The sequence below is a fragment of the Phlebotomus papatasi genome, chromosome 2 (genome assembly GCF_024763615.1).
Source record: "Phlebotomus papatasi isolate M1 chromosome 2, Ppap_2.1, whole genome shotgun sequence".
In the NCBI taxonomy this organism is placed as follows: domain Eukaryota; kingdom Metazoa; phylum Arthropoda; class Insecta; order Diptera; family Psychodidae; genus Phlebotomus; species Phlebotomus papatasi.
Genome location: NC_077223.1, coordinates 28,587,208 through 28,610,327, shown reverse-complemented (window position 1 = coordinate 28,610,327; position 23,120 = coordinate 28,587,208). Strand labels below are relative to the sequence as shown.

Genomic DNA, 23,120 nt, shown 5'->3' with positions numbered 1-23,120 from the left:
GCAAGACAGATTCTCTTCTAATGTACTTTACAGTTGATAAATGATCTCGTTTAGTAGACAACATGTCTATTACTCAAGATCTCTTTAATTGAAGGACACATAAAAAAAATAAAGATTTATGCTAATTTCAATAGACGGAAGCAGTAATTCCTGTCTACTTGCGGACTTCGTGTAACTTTTGTAAAGCAATTGAAGATTAATTATTTTTAGGTATAGAATTGTAATATTGAGATTTCAAATTCGTACAAATCGACAGTACGTTTTATTCTAAGATAAAAGTGAGGGTTCCCAAAACCCTGAAGTCGCTATCTGTAACCGTATCGCCTATCAACGGGTTGACTCATTTGGCAGACTGATTAACCAACAATATTAAGTATTTTTTCGGAAATCGTTTGATTCACAAAAGAATGACGAATAATGGGTAACTTTTGGATATTTTATGTGGAATTTTTTAAGGTCCAAAAAACCGAGGGAATACATTACATACAGAATTTGAGCTAGAACAAATACGAACATGAAACGTCGCTTTTCGAGATTTTAGTTGATTTTGCATTTTATATTACAGCTACAATTTCCCTTGAGACAAGACAATTATTTACATGATTATTTGCTATTAAAAAACACAAAGACTTTTTACAGATCGTCATTCCATACTGCAATACAACATTTCTTCGCTGTTTCATGTCTTGTTCTGTAAAATGCAATTAGTAAATAAAAATGATGACACAACTCTTAGCTTTTCGGAATGCCACCAACTCACGATTTTGATACAGCACTCCAAAAGAAAATTTACGTTATTCGGTTTATGAACAAAACGGTTCAAAACGATTCCGTTTTCGGGTAATTACGAATTGGAACTGAATTAAAGTTATCCGAGATTTTAGGATTTTACAAGACAAGTGATATATCTTTAATCTTGAAAACTCATTATTGGGAATGATTCGAAGACTTCGAGGGTATTTATCCATTTTCTACCGCTGATCCGTAGTGGGCTCGCAGGTTTGGTGAATCTAGTTTAGACATCTACGTCTCTTTATTTGTGATAACTATTGCAGCGAGATGTTAAGGGGTCGATTTAGAGACGTTTCCAAGCAAGATCATGATTTCGCCACCCCGAGATCGTCCCCCCGATATCCCCTTCCAGCATAGATCTCTTTTAGGAGTCTCTCTACATTGCGTTGAACATCATTATACCAAGGGAAATGTGATTTCTCAGCACAAAGAAGAAGCTCTTCAACATGAGCTTCTAACGAACGGTCTCGTTCCTCACTCGATATCTACGAGTGATTCCTTTAATACTTCGCGATCTTACTTTTTCGATCACACAATTTTCATGACGTCTCCTCAAAATGAAACTGTTCTAACTGCATTTTCTTTGTGTCTGCAATCGTAGCAAACGACGCTTCATGATGCGTCATTAGCAATAAATGCTGATACAAATTGAATGCACTTAGGACAGTTTCATTTTGAGGAGACGATGAGTGTAGAAGTGAACACAGCTTTGAAAACTGATAATTGCGTCGACACGAGCTGAACTCGATGGCAATACTACGTGCCCTAGAATGAGCCTTGTTGCTGTTCTACCTTTAACTACCTACTCACCTGTCTCCTGCCTTCCTTCCGAATATAAGTGTGCTTTTTTCTTGCGCTCTTTATTAATTTTTCTGGAAATTGTCTTTTTTGTAACTTGGCTTATACGGTCTGTGAACCAATGGTTTCTGCCGTTTACCTAGGGAGACCGGTTCTGAAGTCGCTCGGCAGGCGCAGTGCAGTTAATTGAAATAAAATTGAATTGATAATTCAGCCGAATGATCAGCCCGGTCTTGTTTGGTTTAGCCTTGGAGTGGTTTTGTCTCTTATTACCCCCGGTTACACTCGGGATATAAATATCAAGAACAATGACTCTATTTTTAATAAGAAAAACAATTCCCGTTTTTTTTACAAATATTAAACGAGATGGCTGCCATTACCTTGTCCTGTCTGTACTCACTCATACAGTACGCCCCAAAGGTGCTCTCTCGGTATTCAGTCATAATGCACTTAACATATCTATGAAACAAGCATAAACTACAAGTATATTCCCAGGCCTTATTGACAAATCGTTGGTTCCATCAAACGTTGGCGTATGTGCATTTGTTTTGTATCAGCATTTAATACTTACGGGGCTGTATCGGCTGTATGTTTCTTCGATGCGGTTAGCGAAGCTCTGAGGTGCCTCGCCATAATCTTTCATATTAGTTACGTGTACCGTATCATAATTGTATTACAGTAGACTCTCGTTATTTCGGCTCTTTCAAGATCGGGCTACTTTTTAATTCGGGCATCAGTTAAATTTGTGAAAAGTTTGTTGACATTTTTTTAGTTTTATTATGATTATCAAATGAAGCAAATTTGCCATAGTTTGTCTTAGTTCTGATGTGTTTTTTTGCATTATTAAGGGGTTTTCTTGGAATTTACCACAAATATTAGTATATGAACTCAAAATGTGTATGCAGATGAATAAAAAATCGTTGCATTTCAAAAAATTTGTTGCCCGAATTTCTCTCTAATTCGGGTGACATTTTGGTCCCAAATGCCCGAAATTGAGAGCGTCTACTGTATATTGAACTGTTGCGGACCTGCTTTTAGGCATGCCCTGCCTCAGTAATGCTGCACGATGCTTTTTATGTGGTGTGTACAGAACTTTACTGAAATTTACATTTATCTCTATACTTCATGTGAGTAACTCATATCCACTATTAAGTAAACCGGCTATCCCATGAAAAAACTTAAGCTTCCGGTGCATTCATTCAGTCTTAAAGTGAAATGCTGTAGCTGTTTCGATAATCACATCTCTAGACATCATAACATTTTGGTGGGCTATGATCTTCCGTCGCTTCTCTGTATGAGATCGGTAACTTTGCTTTTCTGTCTGATAATATTTAGGAGACCGCGATATTTAACCTCACTCTTGATTCTTGGTAAAGGTAAGGGAACTTTTGATCCTGAGAAGTCACTTGAACCAGTTCTTTTGCACTCTATTTGTCTATGGGATTGAGATACGACAAGAGTCAATGTAACGACGAAATATCGTAAAGGTAAAACGCAAGTCCGTGGTTATCCGTTTTTGTAGGTTTGCCAAAACAGAAGTCAAATTGGATCCTCGTTCGACACAAAAAAAAAGTGGAAGAAAGGGTGTTCTTTGAACTTTTGAGGTATATCGCATTATTTCTTTCGGTTTATTAATTTGTCCAACTTCGAACAACCTTTATACCATGTGTCCTTTTTTGCCTTAAATAAAATTGTAAGTGGGGCCTTTTAGGTTTATTTGCAATATAACTAAAACAAGATCCCTATAGTGTTTTAGTTGATTTCTAAATAGAAAGCAAAATGGTCTGTTCCATTGACAATTAATTTTTAAATAAAAAACAAATTGGAGTTGTATTTTAAGAACTAGGAAGATGGATACAAAATTGTGAGTTTTTCTCCACATGTCAATGATAACAATAATTACTGTATATTGTGAATGTTGAAGGAGGAAAGGAAGGAAGAATTACGTGAACACGCAATAGTTCAAGGGCTTCCCAAGCCCACCCAGAAGAGAAAAAAAAGAAAACAGATAAAATGGAGATATAAGAGTGTGGAAGAAGTTAAATGGATCGAAAATGTGGGGTATATAGGAAAACTCCTGACCATGGCATTGAAAAGAGTTTATTTCAGCTATTGTTTTCTAGACATGCTGTAACTTATGTTGTCTTCCCAAGACGCGAGACAATTATCTCAAGAGTCTCATTTTGAGGAAATGTGTGTACGCACTATGATAATAATTTTTCAATGTAATATTTTCTAATAGCAAAGTCATTACCTTGTCAACTTCAATTACAGTAAAGTTTTAACTCTTCGTTCTTCGTGACATATTGCTGGTGTTAATTCTATTTTTTATTTTATTTTTTTTTTTAAATCCTTTATTTTACATTCTTCTTTTTTTTTCACCGTGAGTATGTTCTTTTAAAAATGCATTTGCTTTTTTATTATGTGCTTTGTGATCCATCTCTTTTATAGACAGATAATCTCATATCATAAGATTGCGCTAAAAAAAAACGCGAATGAGTCCCGGGTGAGATCAAAATCATTCTTCATACAACTATCATGTACTGAAAGCTCTGATGAAACTTACGATCATCGTATTAATTCGAATTTATTTGGACTTTTAGGTGTTCTCCAAGCCACGACAACGGGCGGCATGAAATTCGACAAGAGATACTCCCCGAGTTTTCGGGATGAGTCCACGAGAAAGAATGGTGGAGGAGCACCAAAAAGGAAACGCGAGGATGTTCTACGGTTGGTGTCTTTTTTCAATCATACTTTACTTAACTTTTATTAATTTTTTTCTTTTATAACAAATTTTCTTTTGTTCTTTTTTGTATTTTTTTTTTATTTTCAGAAAATTTCTGAAAATGTTTTTAATTTTTATTTTCTAACAATTTTCTTATACTGCTGTATTTGAACTAAAAACAAAATATCTCTACAGAAAGATTTTCCTTTTAGATTGTTCACTTAAAACTGTTCTACGACACAGACGATGAGAGAAAATCTCTGAAACAAAAACACGAGTATATTTTTCATGACACATTCGAAAAAGATACAATAGGGACTGTCTCTGATAAATGAAAAGAAAAAAAACGAAAGAGAAGTAGACAATAAAATGACCAAAAAAAATATTACTATAATAAAAAATCTATATATTTTCTAATTTCTAGTTTGAAAATTTATTCTCTCATTTTCAGAGAAGAAAAAGAAATGTGGAAAACAGGGAATGTGTAAATTTATAAATTTGTCTATCTTCTTCTATAGTGGGCAAAACATTGAAAAAAAAAAAGAAATAAAAAGAGACACAATGAAATAAAAAGATTAAAAAAAATAGCACTGTAGATGGTTCTTTTTTTAATGTAAAGATGAAAATACAAACTGTTGCAGTGAATTTTTGAAGTGTTTTTGGGTGATTTTAATTGAAAATTTTTATTTTTCTCTTTTCTCTTTCAGGATGAAAATACATAAAAATGGGAATGCTGCTGATGTAATAAAAAGTATTTCACATATAGACAACTCCAACAAGCAATGTTAGTATCTCTTCTTTCCCCGTCTCTTTCTCAAGAATCCCTCTCTCTCTCACCTCTGTCCAAAAAAAAAAAATCCATTACAAAAAAAAACTACATATCTGAAACCAAAGTCCTGCCAGGAGAGATGCTCCAACGATGAAGGAAAACGTCATTTTTCTCCTTAGTGCTTCGTATGAGGGAAATGGGATAAGAAATGAGAGATCTCATTTTTTTTTCATATTTTGCAATTTTTCTTTTGCAAAGAATTGTGTTACAGACGAGAAAAGAAAATTCCAGGCACCGGAACATCAAGCATCTCATCATTCTTTTTTTTTTAATCATCTCTTTCTTTTAGCTTAACTTTTTTCTTCCCACAGCTCTCATCGCATTTCATCTGAAAAGTATAAAATACAAAAAGTACTTTGAACTCACAGACACTCTTTTTTTCCGGAAAATGCAGAGAAGTGCATAAAAATCATTGTTCATTCAAAGCGTTTTTTTTTGTTAAAATTTACGATTTTGATATTGCTATCTCTCTCGAAACCGTATGGAATAAACAAGATAAAGCGAAAAATTACACTTAGCATGGAAAATCTGAACATATTTTGAAGATATTTACATTTAGAATTTTTAGTACACAGAATATTTTAGTACTAGATTCCTCCGTGGGTGGCAGAACTCAGAATTGTAACGTTCTGGGTTCGAATCTGAGAAAGTCCAAGTATTTTTTGTTGATCGGAAATTAGTTTTTAAATTGTCCTTTTATCACGTAATCTCAAAATTAGGTTGATACAATTTTTTTATGTTAAGAGATATACTTCGGGCGAAGCAAAATTTTCTATATAGTCGGTAGGATCAGCAATTGCGTTAACTGTATTTACTTTATGTCTACATTCGTGGCAAACGCCACGCAGTGATGTGTAGCCAGAAGAACCACCACTAAAGGAAAAAGTCGTTTTTGCATTCGAATCTGGCAACACTAAAAAAAGTGACTGATGTTGTATTTATTTTATAATGTTTTTAGGAATTTTTAATTATTCTTGAGGAACTCTTGTCTAATTTTGATGAAAGAGGTCTAACAAATAAAAAAAAGCGATACAGTAGAACCCCGCTATAGGCCATCGCTCTATAGTCCACATTTTATCGACCGTTGATTTCAAAACACTGATTTTAAGTTAGGTTGTGTTTTTTAGTACACGACATGCAATGTTGTCATAATTATTTTAGTATTTTTGGCAAACTTAATTGTGTAGTTGTGATAATTGTGATCCATAATGAAGAGAGCGAGGACAAGTACCACCCACAATCGTAAAGAAAGTGGAAGTCGTCAAGTAATTTCAATACTAAAAGTCGTTGAAAATTTAAAAAAAATGACATGGACTATAGTGCGACCCAAGTGTCAAATCTGGAACCAAATATGGCCTATAGCGGGGCTCTACTGTATATACTTCTCTTTTCGGCTTTTCTTAATATCAATCTTATATGTGAGCCCACGGTAATTTTTCACAATGTTTCAAGGATAGATATCCTCTTCATCAGGTTTGGAGTTTCGAGGAAAAATCACGTATAGACCGAAAAAATTGCTGGTTTGCTGGTGCATTTTGCTTGGAGTTTTTTTTTCACAATTTTGTATTACAGTAGACTCTCTCAAATTCGGGCATATGGGACCGAAATGTCAGCCGAATTAGACAGAAATTCGGGCGACAAACTTTTTGAAATGCAACGATTTTTTATCCATGTGCGTATAGATATTGAGTTTACACACTAATATATATCGTAAATTTCATGATAATCCCTCAATAATGCAAAATCACATCAAAACTAAGACAAACCATGCCAAATTTGAGCATATTTGATTCATTTGATAATCATAATCAAACTTGAAAAATGACAACAAACTTTTTTCAAATGTAACCGCTGCCCGAATTAAAAAGTAGCCCGATCTTAAAAGAGCCGAATTTGCGAGAGTCTACTGTATGAAATTTACTATTCAAAGAACTGACAGAGAATTCTTGATTCTGTGAAAAAATTAAATGAAGTATAACAGCAATTTTTCCTGCTTGTACGTGATTTTTCCTCCAAATTCAAAACCTGATGAAAAAGACATTTGGTTTCGAAACGAATTGAAAAATTCAAGAGAGAAAAAAATCAAGAGAGGACAATTTTCCGTCCATTATCGACTTATGTCTTAGACACAAAAACGACTTAAGTCGAGAGACGACTTAGCGTAATCATAATCAAATTAATGAGCAGATTACATTACCATCAGTTTCTGACTAATCCGTCTCTTGGCTTAAGTCGAGAAATGGTTTATTTAGTGGGAAACTAATGGGAATTTAGTCAAATCATTATTTTGATTATAATTACGTTAAGCCGTCTCTCGGCTTAAGTCGTAAGTCTGTTTAAGGTATTGCCCTGCTCCACCAAAATGCCCGACAATATTTTTCGAACTTTGTTTATGTATTTATTGTGCTTTAAAATTGTCTGTCTGGATGCACAAAACAGTTATTGACGTAATCATTTTAGTATACAGGATCAGACAATTTATGTAACGTAAAGCGGTCGTCAGACTAAAGAACTTAGTTCCTAATGGTATCAAAATCTTTAATAACAAACAATTTCATTGATATTTTTAGGAATGTAATAGATCATTTGACCAATTGATCAATTGATCTTAAGTTAAAGGTCCCCAAAAAAACTCGAATGATAAGAACTTAGAGAAGTTTAGCCATATGACTAAGCCTGAAAACTTAAGTCGGTAGCTCGTATAATAAAATCAAAATTTAAGAACCACGATATTTAAATAAATGATTTCAGAGCATCTCTATAAAATTACTTAAATTGATAAAATTTGTTCTGAGAACTAAGTTAATCATTTCCCTTCCTCGTCATTTGATTTCTTGGAAGCCACAATTTAAATTTGTCAACAAAACCAACAAATAAGGGAACATCTATTTAATAATGACGTGATTGCGGTTTTTGATAGTTTACCATGACTAATGTTCAAGTAATGATTCGTTCATTATATCAACACTTGATATGATATTTTATTTTAGAAAAAAACGTCACATTTCTGTTATGCCTCCCTCAGAGCTTTCTTTTCGGTGTTTTTCCATGTGGGGCGTCGGCATTGTTAATTTGCAAAAGAAAAGAATGTCTGTGATTCAAAGGACTCCTATTCATCATAGATTAATAGTATGCAATATCTTTTATTGATAACCATCTGTTTTTCTTTAGTGTGCAGTAAAAAGTTGAGTATCTCAGCTATTTGTTTTGTTTTGTCACCATAGCAATTACTTGATAATTCATGCGAGAAAAAGAGGCTCGTCTGCTGCTATAAGAAGCGCATTATTTTTGTAAAAAGAATTTTTATTTGACAACAAATATTTTGGTAAAATCTCTTATCTCACTTCCTCAAAATTTTTGCACGATAATTCGTGGAGATTGAGGGTAATAAAAGTAGAAATTGCAGAACATTTTAATCATCTCGAGCCTTTTGTTTTCTCATATGTTTTTTTTCTTGCATTTGAAGTCGTGCTATTGCACTCTCATTGTGTGTTTATTGGCTTTGTGCTATATTTATGTTTGGTGTGAACAACAATTAAGATGGTCAATTGGCCAAAACAGCAGATTATGCGGAGATTCTCTGTTTGGGTTATTTTGGTGATAGCGGAAAATGCGTGTGACGCCCATAGACCAATTTCAAAATGATGTTGATGAAAACACGTGACGACAAAAAAATAATAGAAAGACAGGATAGAAAATAAAATATCTACAACCGGAAAGACAACAAAATTAGTCAGTGAAGAGAATGTTGATTGTACACAAAATGTATCAACACTGAAAACACAAAATCTTGCGTGAATATTTTTATTTGGTCAGAATATAATCACAGATAATATGATTATGTAAGAGAATTTCATCGCGCGATCAACAATCGAGTTCAAGGGAGAGAACAAATATTACCTCTGTGACGAATCTGAAACGCGATTTTTCATCAGCAAAAATTGTGTACATGGGGTGATTCAATTAATGCGTTGCAAAGTAATTCAATAAGCCCATAATGAGAGATGCAAAGTCACTGATTACGAGATATCGTGAGTCAGTATTTTTGTTTTTGACTACCATTGTTTTTTTCTTATTGCAAATGAAGGATAAAATTTGTGGTGAATTGTGCAATTAATATCACAATGTACATTTTTTGATGCATTTTTTGGCTGTTTATCAAAATTCAAGGCAAATTGGTTCCAAGATTGCGATCTTAGTAAGATGTGGTGTACACGTGCTTAATCTGATGGTATTAAACTCATTGATCTTAAAATTTAGTGAAAAACTATAAGAATAACTTTAAAGATACCTATCTGTGAATGGTTGGTGGATTGGGAAATGTCTCGTAACGTCCAAAAAATATATCGTACTTATTAGTTTGGACAGAATAGCAAAAACTAGTAATGGTTCCTGTCTCGACTGTTTGGTGGTTTTAGAACGGAACTGGGAAAACTAGTCGAGACAGGAACCGACATAATGAAAATTCAGTAATGCAGAAGCGCTTGATGAGTACAGTAAAATGCTCTATAAGCATGTTCAATTTTCATTGGAATATCACTTTAAAGCAATTAGCAAAAATTTTCAAAATTTCATACCATGTAAATAATATTTTAACAAACCGACTCGTTCTCTAAAAGTTAAGAAATTTTTCTTTAAAAAATAGATCACGCTCATTTCAGAAACTTTTGGTAAGCTAAATTTGTAATTTCTAAATACGTTTAATCCACGAAAAAAATCAAGACTTTACGGTTTTGTCTCTCAAAAGATAGACCAATCTAAATGAGTGTTCGCAGCCGGAGTTTCCCCAAAGATAGAAAACATTCGAAGATCGGTTTCGAAAACGAAGGAAAAAGCACTGTTACTTATCGTTTCGTCCGAGTGGTGGCTGAATTATTTTCTGTTCGAATTTTGAAATGTCTTTAGGGCAAGTGTGCGAAATTCCGTCCAGCTTGCAATTTCGGCCACCTTTTTTGTTCCTCGAATTTCCATGAACTTTTAGTTTTTACGTACTCTAGAGATTATACAATGCAAAAGAATAACAAAAAATGTTGCTTCGACAAACGAGATGACGTGAAAAGATATTGGAAGAATACCCGAAGGGCAAGGAACTATGAGAATGAAGGTGGCCGAAATAGGGCACCAAAGCTCTGTCTATATTTTTATTAATTTTAAAATGTATTAAGAATGATTTTAGAGTAAATAAAGACGGTAAACTCTTCACAAGGTTCCAAGCAACACTCTTACAAAAAAAAGAATAAAAAAAATCAATTTGTATTTAAAATATTACATTTCAAACTTGAGACTTTGACGCTTGCATGCAACTATGCCGAAGTTTGGCACACTTACCCTAGTAGCCAATATTTTATTAATTTTTAATTTGACAAAAAAAATAAAATAACGAAGCTTATAATACTCTTGTTCAATTCTAATTCTCCTTGAAATCAATGAATAACTTTTTTAAAAGATTCTTAGCTTGATTTTTCACAAATTTTCTCAATCTTACGAGAGTTGTTTGAAAATTCTAAATGGAATTCTTATTTTTAAGTGTTCTGAGAATCAACCTGTGCGCGAAGTTTCAGTATAAAAATTTGAAATCCTCTTTGAATATTTTGATATAGGATATTTTGGGCAAATAAAAATTTGAGAAATTTATTTACGGTTTTAGCCGAGACACTTTCGGAGAATCAAACTTTAATCGGTGCACACGGTTTATCCCATACAGAAAAAGAGTAAAATAGGAGTCGAATAAAAAAATATTTTAAGGAATGCTCGCAACCGTGATTAAAAAAAAATGATTTAAAAGATAAAAAAAGATATCTTACAGTGATTTTGGTTGAAAAACAAAATGTGCGTCTACCGCCGTCTTATTGATTGTGACCTAAACGACATAAAAAAGAATAAACGATATTTTAAAATAACACAAAAAAATCCTGATTAAAAATAAAAAAATACAAAAACGGAAAGAAAAGCAGTCTAAAACGACTTTAAATGTTTGGATAAGTCACTATTTGTTTTTGAAGTTCATTCAGTTTTATTTTTTTAATCTCCTAAAGTTGCATTCAAATTTATTTATTCAAATGAATCGTGATCCTATCAGTAAAATGCAAAGCAACTTGTTTTTAACTGTCACGTCACACAGAATGAATTAGTGAGTTGCAACTTATAATTAAACATATAATAATAATAAAAAAAAAACGTACGAGGTGCTTACCCAATAAAAAGAAAACCCTGGATGCATTAGACATTAGAGAATGTTGAGTGAAAATTATAAAGTGATTCCCTAAAGAGCCAATGTTGCTATCTGTAACCGTTTAGCTTACAAATCTCTACCAGTCGTACGTGCAATCATTGTAACTTCTTTTTTTTTTTTCAAAGTGTACCGAAATTTATAATTACTTTTAGTTTCTCAAGAGGGCATGACTTAAAATTCTATTAATCGATCTAGCTCACTTAAGAGAATTAATACTATACTTTTCTGCAAAGAAAACTCAAAGGATTTCCAAAAGTTTTACTGATGTTTATTTACATTTTAAGACAAATCATTAAAATATAAATGTCGCTGTACTTACCAAAAGATTACTTTTGTAGTAGCAAAATATATTGTGTTTGCACTGTGATGCAGTCACAAATCTTAAAGTTCTAAGTTGAAATAAGAGTGCGATTAAGCTTGTCCAAACACTTCTCATGTAAATATTTGAGGAATATGTATATCACAAGAAGAAAATATTTGCATAGAGATTATATAATACGATGACGTTAGAGGGTTTACCCAAGACACCAACCTATTTTCGGTCATTTTGTGCTTTTAAAGTCGTTGCTTAGCGTATATCTCCAGTGGCGACAAGATAAATAGCACAGTTTCGGACACTGCAATGTATGCTTTGTTTATCGAAAAATTATGCTCTTAAATGATGAAAGTAATAATAATAAATGAACTTGTATATAAATACATATTGAATATGAAGAAAAAACCTGAAAGTTCTATCAAGAAATTTAGTGCGATCAAAAAATTCTTGAAATGGCACATATTAAAAGGACAATATAAATAGCACACTCTATAAGAAAAGAAGTGATAGTTTTCGGCTTCTATTGCAATTAACAACTTTAGAATTCTATTTAAAAATTAAATTTGGATTAGTTAGTACTAAGTTAAGTAATTTTTGGAAAAAATGAGTGCTTGATAACGAAGGATCATTAAGGAAAACAGGATTTGACACTGGCAGAATCTTCTCTAGAAATTGTAATTCTTTCTCGAAATTTTCGAGTTTTTGCGTGATTTGTATGTTTAATCATAAAAAATTATTGAATTGATGGTTATCTTCCTTGAACAATATAATTTATAAAAAAAAAATCTTAGTCATCCTAAACTTTTTTACGTAAAGCCTGGAAATCTGCACCAAAGGCTTTATTTACATGATTTTTCAGTTCTCATAACTTTATTTTACAAAAATTTCTGGCATTAATGCCTATAAATGATCAACAATACAGAAATATAATAAATTTTAAAATAAAGGTAAATTTCAGGAAATATTTTCAAAGAAAATGAAAGTGTGCTATTTAAATTGGCCGCACGAATTATACCTAAACTCATAAAATGACAAAAACACATGGTTTTAACAGATACAAATATTAAATAATTATCAGTTTTATTTATAATGGGCATTATATTTTCTAAAAAATAAAGTATGATCAGATATAAAGATTGATATTGTATCATAAAACATCAAAATAGGAAAATCGCTGAAGGTGTGCTATTTATCTTGTCGCCACTGTATATTAATTTCTCAAAATCGTTTAAAAGCCGCATAATATTTCTTGTAAAACTTACTTAAGCCTTTAAGGATGATTAGATTTCTTATTGATTTTCAGGATTTTGATCACCCGAGATTTCGACCCATTCGAGATATCAACTATTCAGGATCTTGACCTTTTCGGGAATATGACCTATTTGAGATTTTGGTCCATTCGGGATTTAGACCCATTTGAGATTTCGTCTATTCGCGGCTATTGCCCGTTCGGGAATTAAGCTTTCAGGATTTTGACCCGTTCGGGATATAGGCCAATTTGGGATTTTTGCCCATTAGGGCTTTCGGCTTTCGGGATGTTTCGACTCATTCAGGATTTAGGCTTTCGGGTTTCTACCTTTAAGGGATTTTGACTTTTTTGAATTATGACCACGACCCTATTTTGTCATGTTTTCAATATTAATAATATAGCACAACGTTCTATTGAGAAACTAGACCTTTTTGAAAGTGATATAAAGGATAGGGTTGTCAGTTCTAAGCAAAAAATTTAATAAAACAAAATTTCTCGTAATTTGAAGGGGATTCGAACACAGGACACTTACATTAAAAGCGAGTGCCCTACAACTTCACTCGCTAGAAGTTAAGAATCTGGTGAGCAGCAAATGCTAACAGATTTAAGTTCATCTGAAAACAAATGTATTTTCAGCTGAATTTTGCTAACCATATTATTTGGATAGCACTTTTTGTTCGAGAACTGCTGACCGGTCAGCATATTTTTCCTGATTGATTCAGCAAAAAAATTACTGAAAACACTGCATTCTTTTGCTGACTATGCTCGCTGAGTCGATATTCTTCTGCAATCTATTTTTTTATTCAATTGTTTCTGCAGATATTTTTTTTCATTCCTAATGGCTCCGGCACACCTTTTAGATCGGTAAAATTTCATGGAATCAAAATTCATATTCCTTTCGTTCTCACACGCTTTGCATATGTTTATCCCATTCTTTCGTACTCCAAATTTAATTGACCTAAATTGAATTTGGAGTGATGTTTAAAAGAAGAAGAAGAGTTTGAAAGAATGAGACAGACATATGCAAACCGTATGAAACAGAAAGGAATTAGAATTTAGACTTCACGAAATATTCCTGATCAAAATGTGTGCCGGAGCCATAAAGGGTTAATTTCAATGAAACGTTTCAATCAAAATTGAGCTTAATAATTTTTTGTTAGGACTGGAAATTGCCGTACTTTCTGCTTTGATTTGTTTGATCAATGTCAGAAGATTTTATGTGAGACATTTTGCCTTGAATAGTAATCAGTTGCGGTAATCTTGAAGAGATTTAAGTAAAGAAGATCGCATGATTCTGTGTCCGGTTTACATCTCTTACCTCACCCAATTTTTTTTTTCTGTTCATCAGTGAGACAGAATGTCTTGTGTACAAATAAACAAGTGCGGAATAATGGCCAACATAAACAATTGGGCACTTTTTCACACAAACAGGATATTCGCAGTTATTTCAGAGTGTGATAAGTACCAAATGGTTCATTCACGGAATTTTATCCGCTCATTTGTATGTTTATTCATGCAGAATTTTTTTTATTTTATTTCAATTGATTTTTTTTCTTGATTTTTATTTCTGTTCACTATTAAATGTATTTTTATAACATTAACCATCTACTTCAGTCACTTAGTGTATTCATATTTAGCTGATAGGTGGGATTATCTTCAAGGATTCTGACGTCTGTGGGTTTTCTGTGGATGATTTTTGTAAAGGCATGTGGAGCTGATGACAGTCCCTGGCAGAAGACACTCTAATCTGTGGAGAAAGAAAAGTCTGTCTGACGGACCAACTGCAAGTGTGATCTTTGTCTTCTTGTGTCATTGCAGATTATCTCATGCTGGAGAATATCACATCGCAATTCCGGCAGCCATGCATCCTGGATCTCAAGATGGGCACAAGGCAGCACGGTGACGATGCATCGGCGGAAAAGAGGACAAAGCAGATTGCAAAGTGTGCTGCCAGTACATCAGCATCCCTGGGAGTACGACTCTGCGGGATGCAAGTCTATCAGGCGCGCTTTGATCAGTACATCAAGAAGGACAAGTATTTTGGGCGGGAGCTCAATGAGGAGGGCTTCAAGCAGGCTCTCAGCAATTTCTTCCACAATGGATGCGTACTACGCATTTCGGTGATCATGAAGGTGATCCAGAGGCTGACGCAGCTCCGTCGAGTGATTGAGAAGCAATCCAGCTATAGATTCTACTCATGGTAAGTTTCTTAGCCTATCTTTCTTTCCATCATTGCATTTAAATTAAATAATCTCGCCTCATGTGGATTTGCAATTCTTTTCTGTCTAATTAGTGACAAAAAAAAGTTACTAATTGTGCACCAATTCGAACTTTTGTGTTTTTCTTTCAGTCCAATATGAGGTTCTAATTAAATTCATATCGCTATTTTTAGTTAGTTTTTTATGCGATCTTAGCGGTTCTCTCGTGTATTTAATTAGCAAACATCTGAGATCTCTGAGAGGGAGACTTTAAAAACAGCTGTTTATTAAATATACTCTCACATCTTTGAACATTGAACGCAATTTTGACGTGAAATTTGATGAAAATTTATTTTATTTATTTTTTTAATGAATTCTTAACACTTAATCAACCTTTCTTATGATTTTCTTATTACTAAGTCACTTCACATTGTGTTTTTTTTTAGTAAGTGTTCCTATTTATTTACATTTGGGTCACTTATTTAATTACTCATTTCCGTGCTAACTATCATTCTTAAATACTTCAACTTGTTTATTTACTTACATATTAGTTTATTTAGATAAAGCAATAAAGAAGCAAGAGTTGCTCTTCGTAATTTTATATTGCGCTACCTCCGTAAATACTGTTTTTTTTCAGTAATTCTTCATATTCCCTAATTTGCCTATCTGAGCTTTCGTATTTGCCCATTTTTTTCAAAAAGATTATTACTAAATGATCTGGCATGTTTATAATTTTTGTCTGGATAGTTAGGGGAATATGGGATCGGGAGTCTTTGTTTTTTCCATTTTGTTTTTTACACTTTTGGTTTTCCCCGTATGTCTTTGGCATTTTTGTCTTACGCCTAGCGCACAATAACTTTTGTTTTGTAAATATGTTTTTGAGATTTCAGTGAGAGTGAATGAAATGTAGATCTAGTCATCTCGCTGTCTCTCATAGGGAATTTTGAAAACATGTTTAGAAATAAAACTTATTGTACGTTGGGCGTTAGGTAATTTTTGTTGTTAGGAAATCTTGTCTTTCATACATTTTGCACAATTATCGGAAATTTTGTCCGTCATATATTTTGCAAAAGTATATTTTATAAATTTCCAAAAAATTCCCTTTTCCCAGAAAATTTCCCCTTGCCCTAAAAGACGAAACTAAAAACTTAAAAAAAAGCTATTGTAATTTCATTATTTTTTTTTTAAATAAAATAAACTTGTTTAAATTATATGAAAGACAAGAGTTCCAAGGACAAAGTTTCGATAAAACAAAGATTACCGAAGACAAAGATTCCAAAGACAAATTGGGAAAAACAAAGATTCCGCAAACCGGGGAATTTAGTAAGCTTCCGAAGGCGTCAGTCTTCGAATATTGCAAAATTTAACGATTCCTCACGAAAGAGGGATGGCAAAGCGTCTTGTGATTTGCTATATATAGGTCTGAAGCCCGTATTAGTCTCGACCGGAGTACAAATGCTTCTGGAGAAAAAGAACGGAAAGAGATATCGACAAGCGGTTTTCGGCAAGGGTTAAAGTTGAAGTTGGTGATCTGAAATCCACCTCCCACCCCTCTTCCACCATTTTGAAACACCCCAAATTTTGTTTTCTCAAGTAACTCAAATTTCGTCCTTATACAATTGATCGTTCTCAAGTAGGCCTAAGAGTTTTTGATAAAGAATTTAAGCCCCTCCGACCTCGCTTTTCCGAGCAATAATGGATCAAACATTTAATTTTCAAATGGCCATATGTCCGGTTCTAATTGTCAGGACTTGAAAAATTTTGGTGTTTTGGAAAGCTCTCGTAGAGTACTACAACCCTTATGACACCCCAATTTCATCCGATTTAACCGAAGGTCCGATTAATCAAAAAATCGATTTTCTATTAATTTATCTTGAAAATTTCGAAAACTAGACAATGCTTTTTCTTTACATTTTAATATGTTGTAGCTGAGGTCGGAACCATTCCAACGGTGGGTCGCACTCCTCCCTCGATGTTCCCTGACCTATAACGAAAAATGTCTTGACCGGACCATATTTTCGGTGTTTATGAAGTGATTTTAATTTATAGTATATATGAGATCAAGATCTTTCTAATGATGGGTCCCATCCATCTCTACTCCAACCCACTGTACCGTCGTTGCAGGTGACTGCATGTTTTTTCGCTGTTTTTCAACTTTACCCTCTAAAAGTGTACAGTTAAAGTGAAGGGAGGGGGGTTAAAGGATAAAATTATTTGTATTCAGTTCTTAATGAATGGATTTTGTGCCACTAGCATTAATTTTGTAAAATTTTACAATGTTAAAAAAATCAAGAAAAAAGGCTTGCACTTGGCATAAGGTGCGGGTGACTTTGCACTTTTTAATAAATATTAAAAAGTCAACAATTTCTGACAATAAACGACAATGAAGATCTTCAGTTCTAAGGGTAAGATGCACGAGATCTACAAAATGACGTGGTCGCCATCTTGATTTGACGTTTCTATCCGCCATTTTGAGTAACAGTCAAACGTTAAAACTTGTCCTATTGTGCTGAAATTTTATTACTTTGTAGCTCATGTATATATCTTTTCAAAATGTATCTTTGTTCCGACTTAGGTCGAGCAATTACCTAAATACAGAGGCTCAAAGTTTAAAATTTTGAAATATTCATATTTTGGTGATCTTTATTTTCTAATCCTGAATTTTGAAACCTAAACGAAATGCCTCAGTAACCAATAAAATTGGTTGAGACTTTTATTTTATATATTTATTTAAGTACTCTTACATATTTAAAAAAAAAGTAAATAAACAAAAAGTGTATTAATTTATTTTTTTCATCTTTGCAAAACCCAGTTTTTCAGATTCTCAAATAACATTCTGTTATAAACAAAAACATTACTTTCCTTTTTGTTTGTTTGTTAGATCTCATCGCCTAACGATAGCGCTGTCTTTTTTTGTGATGGTTTCGATAAAAGAAGCTCCTCGTAGTTCTGTATTCATGAAAATGTCAAAATTTTAAATTTATCCAGACAATCGCTTGACCTAGGTCGGATTATATGTATGTTCTGAAAAGGCCTTGACATCACCTAGAACATACTAAAATTTCAGATTAATCGGATAAGATTTTTGTTTTGACATTTATTCAAAATAGCGGTCAGAAACGTCAAATCAAGATGGCGACGATATCATCATTTAGATCGCGGTCATTTCTTACGTTCCCAAAAAATTGGGTAATTTTTAGCCAAATACTTCTATAATAAATCTTTAGAAAGACCATTATATGTAATTTTATAACATAAATCATGCGTTCTTAGGAAGATAATAGTGAAAATAAAGTATTTTAATAAAAATAATGAAGAAAATCGAAGTGGATTATTCTAGCCAGATAAATTTAGAACAGATTTGGGCAATTTACTACTCTGAAATAGATTTTGGAATTGCACCTTCAGCTAATTTTTTCACGGAGTCGTTTTTTGGCAAATTACCTATATTTGCATTTCATTGACTATTGCGGAAACTACAAGAATCCTTTTGGGGATCATTGTGCCTTACTTGGTACATAACATATCCCTATATACTTTGACATGGTAGACCGTATCGGCGAAGACTATTTATAAGTGCTAGAATTATTGAAAGTCTTACGGACAGCAGAGTGCTAAGTCACCCGCAACGACGGTACCACGACCCTTACTGTATCGTAATGGACCTGGCTCTATCTCTAATGTTTATTAACCGATTTCAATGAACTTTTTTTTCTTTTGTTAGCCCTCCCCATTCAGACTATTTAAAATAGAAAATGATCAGTGATAAGCTCAGATAAGCTTATGGTAGCTGAGATTCTTTACAGGCAAGCGTCTGGCAAGTTGGCCTTTTTATATGGAGCTATTTGAAGCCAATTCCTAAATTGATCTCGGACTCAGCTCACAGTGCTCCAAGAAAAACATTTATTTAAACAAAACTTTAGTATATTTATCCCTCCATACGGAAAGGTATCTTATAATATGGAAAAACTTCTCACTTTTTAAATATTTAGCATAACGATCACGAGTGCAGAAAAATTCCCATACGCATTTGTATGTGAAAGTAAAAAATTGGCTTCAACTTTGAAGACCACTCGCCGGGGACTAGTTTACAGGTGACCTCGAAATGCGTGCAACTCGGGGTGCTTGCAACTCGGAATGCGTGAAAATTCGATTGTGAGTTGAATTTTGGGGGTAAAGAATCGGGTCGAGTAAACTGTTCTCGGCAGTCGAAATGGATGAAATTGGCTCGACACAATTCTTTACCCCCAAAATTCAACTCACAATTGAATTTTCACGCATTCCGAGTTGCAAGCACCCCGAGTTGCACGCATTTCGAGGTCGTCTGTAAAGAATCTCAGCTACCATAAGCTTATCTGTAAGGGAATTCTGTAATTCTCGTGGCATTGTCACGCATGAGTTCGAAACCTGACAACCCCATAGCAAAATTCCGCAAAAATTCCAATGGAAAACTTGCGTCCAAATGGCTAAATTCGCTGGAATTTGACGCTAAAATTCCACTAAGTTTTCCTATGGAATTTAAAGCCGGAAATTCCATGGAAATCATAGTGCTCCATGGAATTTACTAGTACGACATGCTGGAATTCCAGCGTTAAATTCCGCGGTATTCCGCGGAAGATTTATATGGAAACTCACACGTGAAACGTCCGCGGGATAAGCTGGAAAAAACATATGGAAATTTCCACTATCTTTCCATAGTGTTTTATATGGATTTTTCCACTAGTTTTCTGAAATGTCAAACAAATAAAATGGTGTTGCGACAACTTTTAGAATTTGTTTCCAAACCTTCCGCAAACATTTCTAGTGATTCATGTGGCAATTATAATATAATTAATTATGCGATGCTGCGTTTCGTGTAGATAATAATGAAGTGATTACATTAAATAGGTCGCCAACCTGAAATAATGCTGATTTTATGTTAATTAATATATATTTTAGGAAAAAATTTTTCTTTTAATAAAATTTTTTTTTATTGCTCAAAGTGTCAATTCGTTATTGCTGGTTTATAAAAACATATTATAATCCTCGTAATCTTTGCCGTTTCTATAAAATTCGGAAGTAAAATCATGAGGTTCATGTGACAGCTTCATTTTTTCTCCATTTTATTTTGGTGGAAAAATCCACATAAATTCCACGAGCTTTTCCATGGATGTATTCTATAGAAAAAATCCAGCATAAATCCATTAAATTTTCCTTGGAATCTATTATGGAAAATTACTATGGAATTTTTTAAGGAAAAATAGTGGAAAATTCCAAGGAATTTTTCGCTTGTTATTCCTATTCCGCTTTCTTTTGCAATGGGGTACAGAATTTCCCTCCTGGGCTTATCACTGTTTTTTTTTTGAGGGTTTTCTTAATATTAATCCAACGTCTTTTGTTTCAGCTCCTTGCTAGTTGTGTATGAGGGCAGCGATGACATACCCTCAATTGATCCAATGGATGCATGTTACTCCTTGGAGAACTGCTGTATAGATCCGGAAGAGTCTACTTCCACAGCTTCATGCTGCTACGATGCGGATGCTTCCACGGATTCGGTGGATATCAATTTGTCGTCATCGCACGAGGATGATCACAGTGGGGACAATGTGCCGCAGACGAAGGTATCGGCGGATCTGCATCATCGCGGGTTCGGTGAGGCGGCAGCCAGGGGTTCCTTCATCCCATTTTCGGAGGATGCTCAAGATTCGAGTGGCGATCAGATGATCGATAGCTCCAGTCCGACATCCAATGATTCCTGGATGAACTACAGCAGTCACAGCAGTGATGACTATTCCTTCCTGATCGATGATCCGGATGAGGTGAGTGGAACGGATCTGGCACCGACGGCAACGGGCAAAAAGCGTGGATCACCGATGAAGAATAAGCGCAATAGGGAGGAGTTGCAGTTCCATCAGGAATTGGATGTGGATGATGAGGTGGCGCGTGCGGCTGATGCGAGAATCCTCGAGACACCCAAGAGACGCAGGAGTCCGGAACGGTGCCAATCTCCGCAGGTTGACGTGAGGATTATTGACTTTGCGCACACGACTTTTGTGAGGAAGAACAGTTCTGGTGCTGTGGTCAATGGACCATCGTCATCCATGGCTGTTCATCATGGACCAGACTGTGGCTTCCTCACGGGTCTCGATAGCCTCAAGAGGCTCCTCATGGAGATTGTTAAGGAGGAACACTGACCCAGAGTTTCACGTTCGAATCCTTTTCGTGTGGCTTCCTTCTGAACACACAAAAAAATTCCCCTAAAAAAGGGAAAAGAAAAACCTTCTGGAAACTCTGTGGAAAGTTAAGAATCTTCGGAAGAACTTTATTTTCCATTTGGTGTCCGGGAAAGAAGCAAACAAAAAAGTTGATATATAAAGATTTTTCCAGGACATTTGAAAGTTGTTTAGGAAGTCTAGCCAGACAGGAAGCAGAAAAGAAATCCCAGTGATTGATGATGCATTTCTAGAGCATAGAGAGAGTGCGAGAGAAAAGAGAGAAAATGTGTTATTTTTCTAGTTGTGAAAGAGAAATTTCCATTTCTTTAATTTTTAAACTTTGCGCCCGACATTCAAAAACAAACAAAAAAAACACCTTCCCCTTTAAAGAAACCGATGGTGCAATGTTTCTTTGGTGTCTACTTAAGGATAAAGAATTAACATCATTAATTCCTCGCTAAAAAAACCCAAGGATAATGTTGTCAAACAACAATAATAAATTGAGGGTTTTTTTTTTTAAAAAGAGAAATGACAAAGTAAAATGACTTGAGAAATTTATTCAATTTCTCAGATCATATTTTTTTCTCAAAATAATTTATTGAATGCAAGAACATAAATAAAAACCATTGAAAAAAAAATAGAACAAAAAATAATGTGAGAGATTCATAGAATATTTTTCAACAAAAAAAAATAAAGAAGAGTGTTAGTTTCTAAGGTGACATTTTAGAGTAGAAAAGAGAAAAATTGTAAAGCTGAAACATTCCACAGAAATTTGTTCAGCGCGTTGAATCTGGAAAGTAAAGAAAAAAAAACAAATGTATAAAAACACGTTAAAAGTTCTTTTTTTTCGGTAGAAAATGCCTAGTAAAGGATAAAAAAAAGTTCAAAAAGTGTTTTAATAGAGATTTTCCAATGGAGGTGTTGAACTTTTACTCCAGTATTCTTGACGTGAAAATTTGCATAGGAAAAAGGGTCTTGAATTACAATTCTGCGTTCCAAAGATGCTGAAAACTTCTCAAGTTTCTTCAGGAAACAGTGATTTTTTGAATAAAATGAGAGAAAATTACAATGAGGATTTTGTGGACAATTGAGGTTTCTGGATTAACCCTTCAATTGCTTTTTTGGTCGTCTGGTTCAATCGCAGCATTCATCTGGAGTTTTAGTAAAGAATAGACATTCGAAGATCGGTTTTGAGCCTAAACAGAAGTAGATTTTAGCCGTACTCACTATGGCGTTGTTATCTCGTAATCTCCGTAATCTGTTATCTTGTTATAATTTTTCATTTATAAAATACATTACGAGAACATAACGAGATAACGAAATAACGATATTACAAGATAACAGCGCCATAGTGAGTACGGCTTTTGATTCTCCAATAGTGTCTTGGGTAAAAGGTAAATGGAACTCTATTTGCACAAAAAGTCGTTGATGTTCGAAAAATTCAATTTTCATACTAAATTTTCGAACAAGGTGGGGAAGATTTATCAAATATCACACTAAAAAGCTGGCAAAAGAGTTATTCAGTGATTATAGTGATTAAACACTGGGGCAAGAACAATAAACGTCGTTGTTCTGTTTTTTTTTCCTCATAACAATGTGAAGACCGTCACATTTTGGCACTTCAGCACTTCGAAATTCGAACAGGACGCAACTTCCGCCACCTTGCGAAAGTATTAAGAAATAAGAAACTCTCTTTTTGGATCTTTAAATAGATTTTCGAATTTTGCTTCCTGTTCAAATTTCGAAAATTCAAAGTGTCTCGAGTAGCCAACATTTGTCTCATTCAC

General features: G+C 34.0%; 1 protein-coding gene across 2 annotated transcripts in view; it reads left to right on the top strand.

Annotated features, from left to right (window-relative positions):
- Window positions 1-22,223, top strand: part of LOC129803342 (uncharacterized) — a 66,030-nt gene extending 43,807 nt beyond the window's left edge. Inside the window, exons 4-7 of one of the 2 annotated variants that reach the window (XM_055849822.1) lie at window positions 4,194-4,320; window positions 5,023-5,099; window positions 14,760-15,141; window positions 20,523-22,223. In XM_055849822.1, the coding sequence (XP_055705797.1) occupies window positions 4,194-4,320; window positions 5,023-5,099; window positions 14,760-15,141; window positions 20,523-21,312 (1,376 nt within the window). In that variant the 3' untranslated portion in view covers window positions 21,313-22,223. The remainder of the gene's footprint in view (window positions 1-4,193; window positions 4,321-5,022; window positions 5,100-14,759; window positions 15,142-20,522) is intronic. The other variant, XM_055849823.1, reaches the window with a different exon arrangement.
- The last annotated feature ends 897 nt before the right edge of the window (window positions 22,224-23,120 follow it).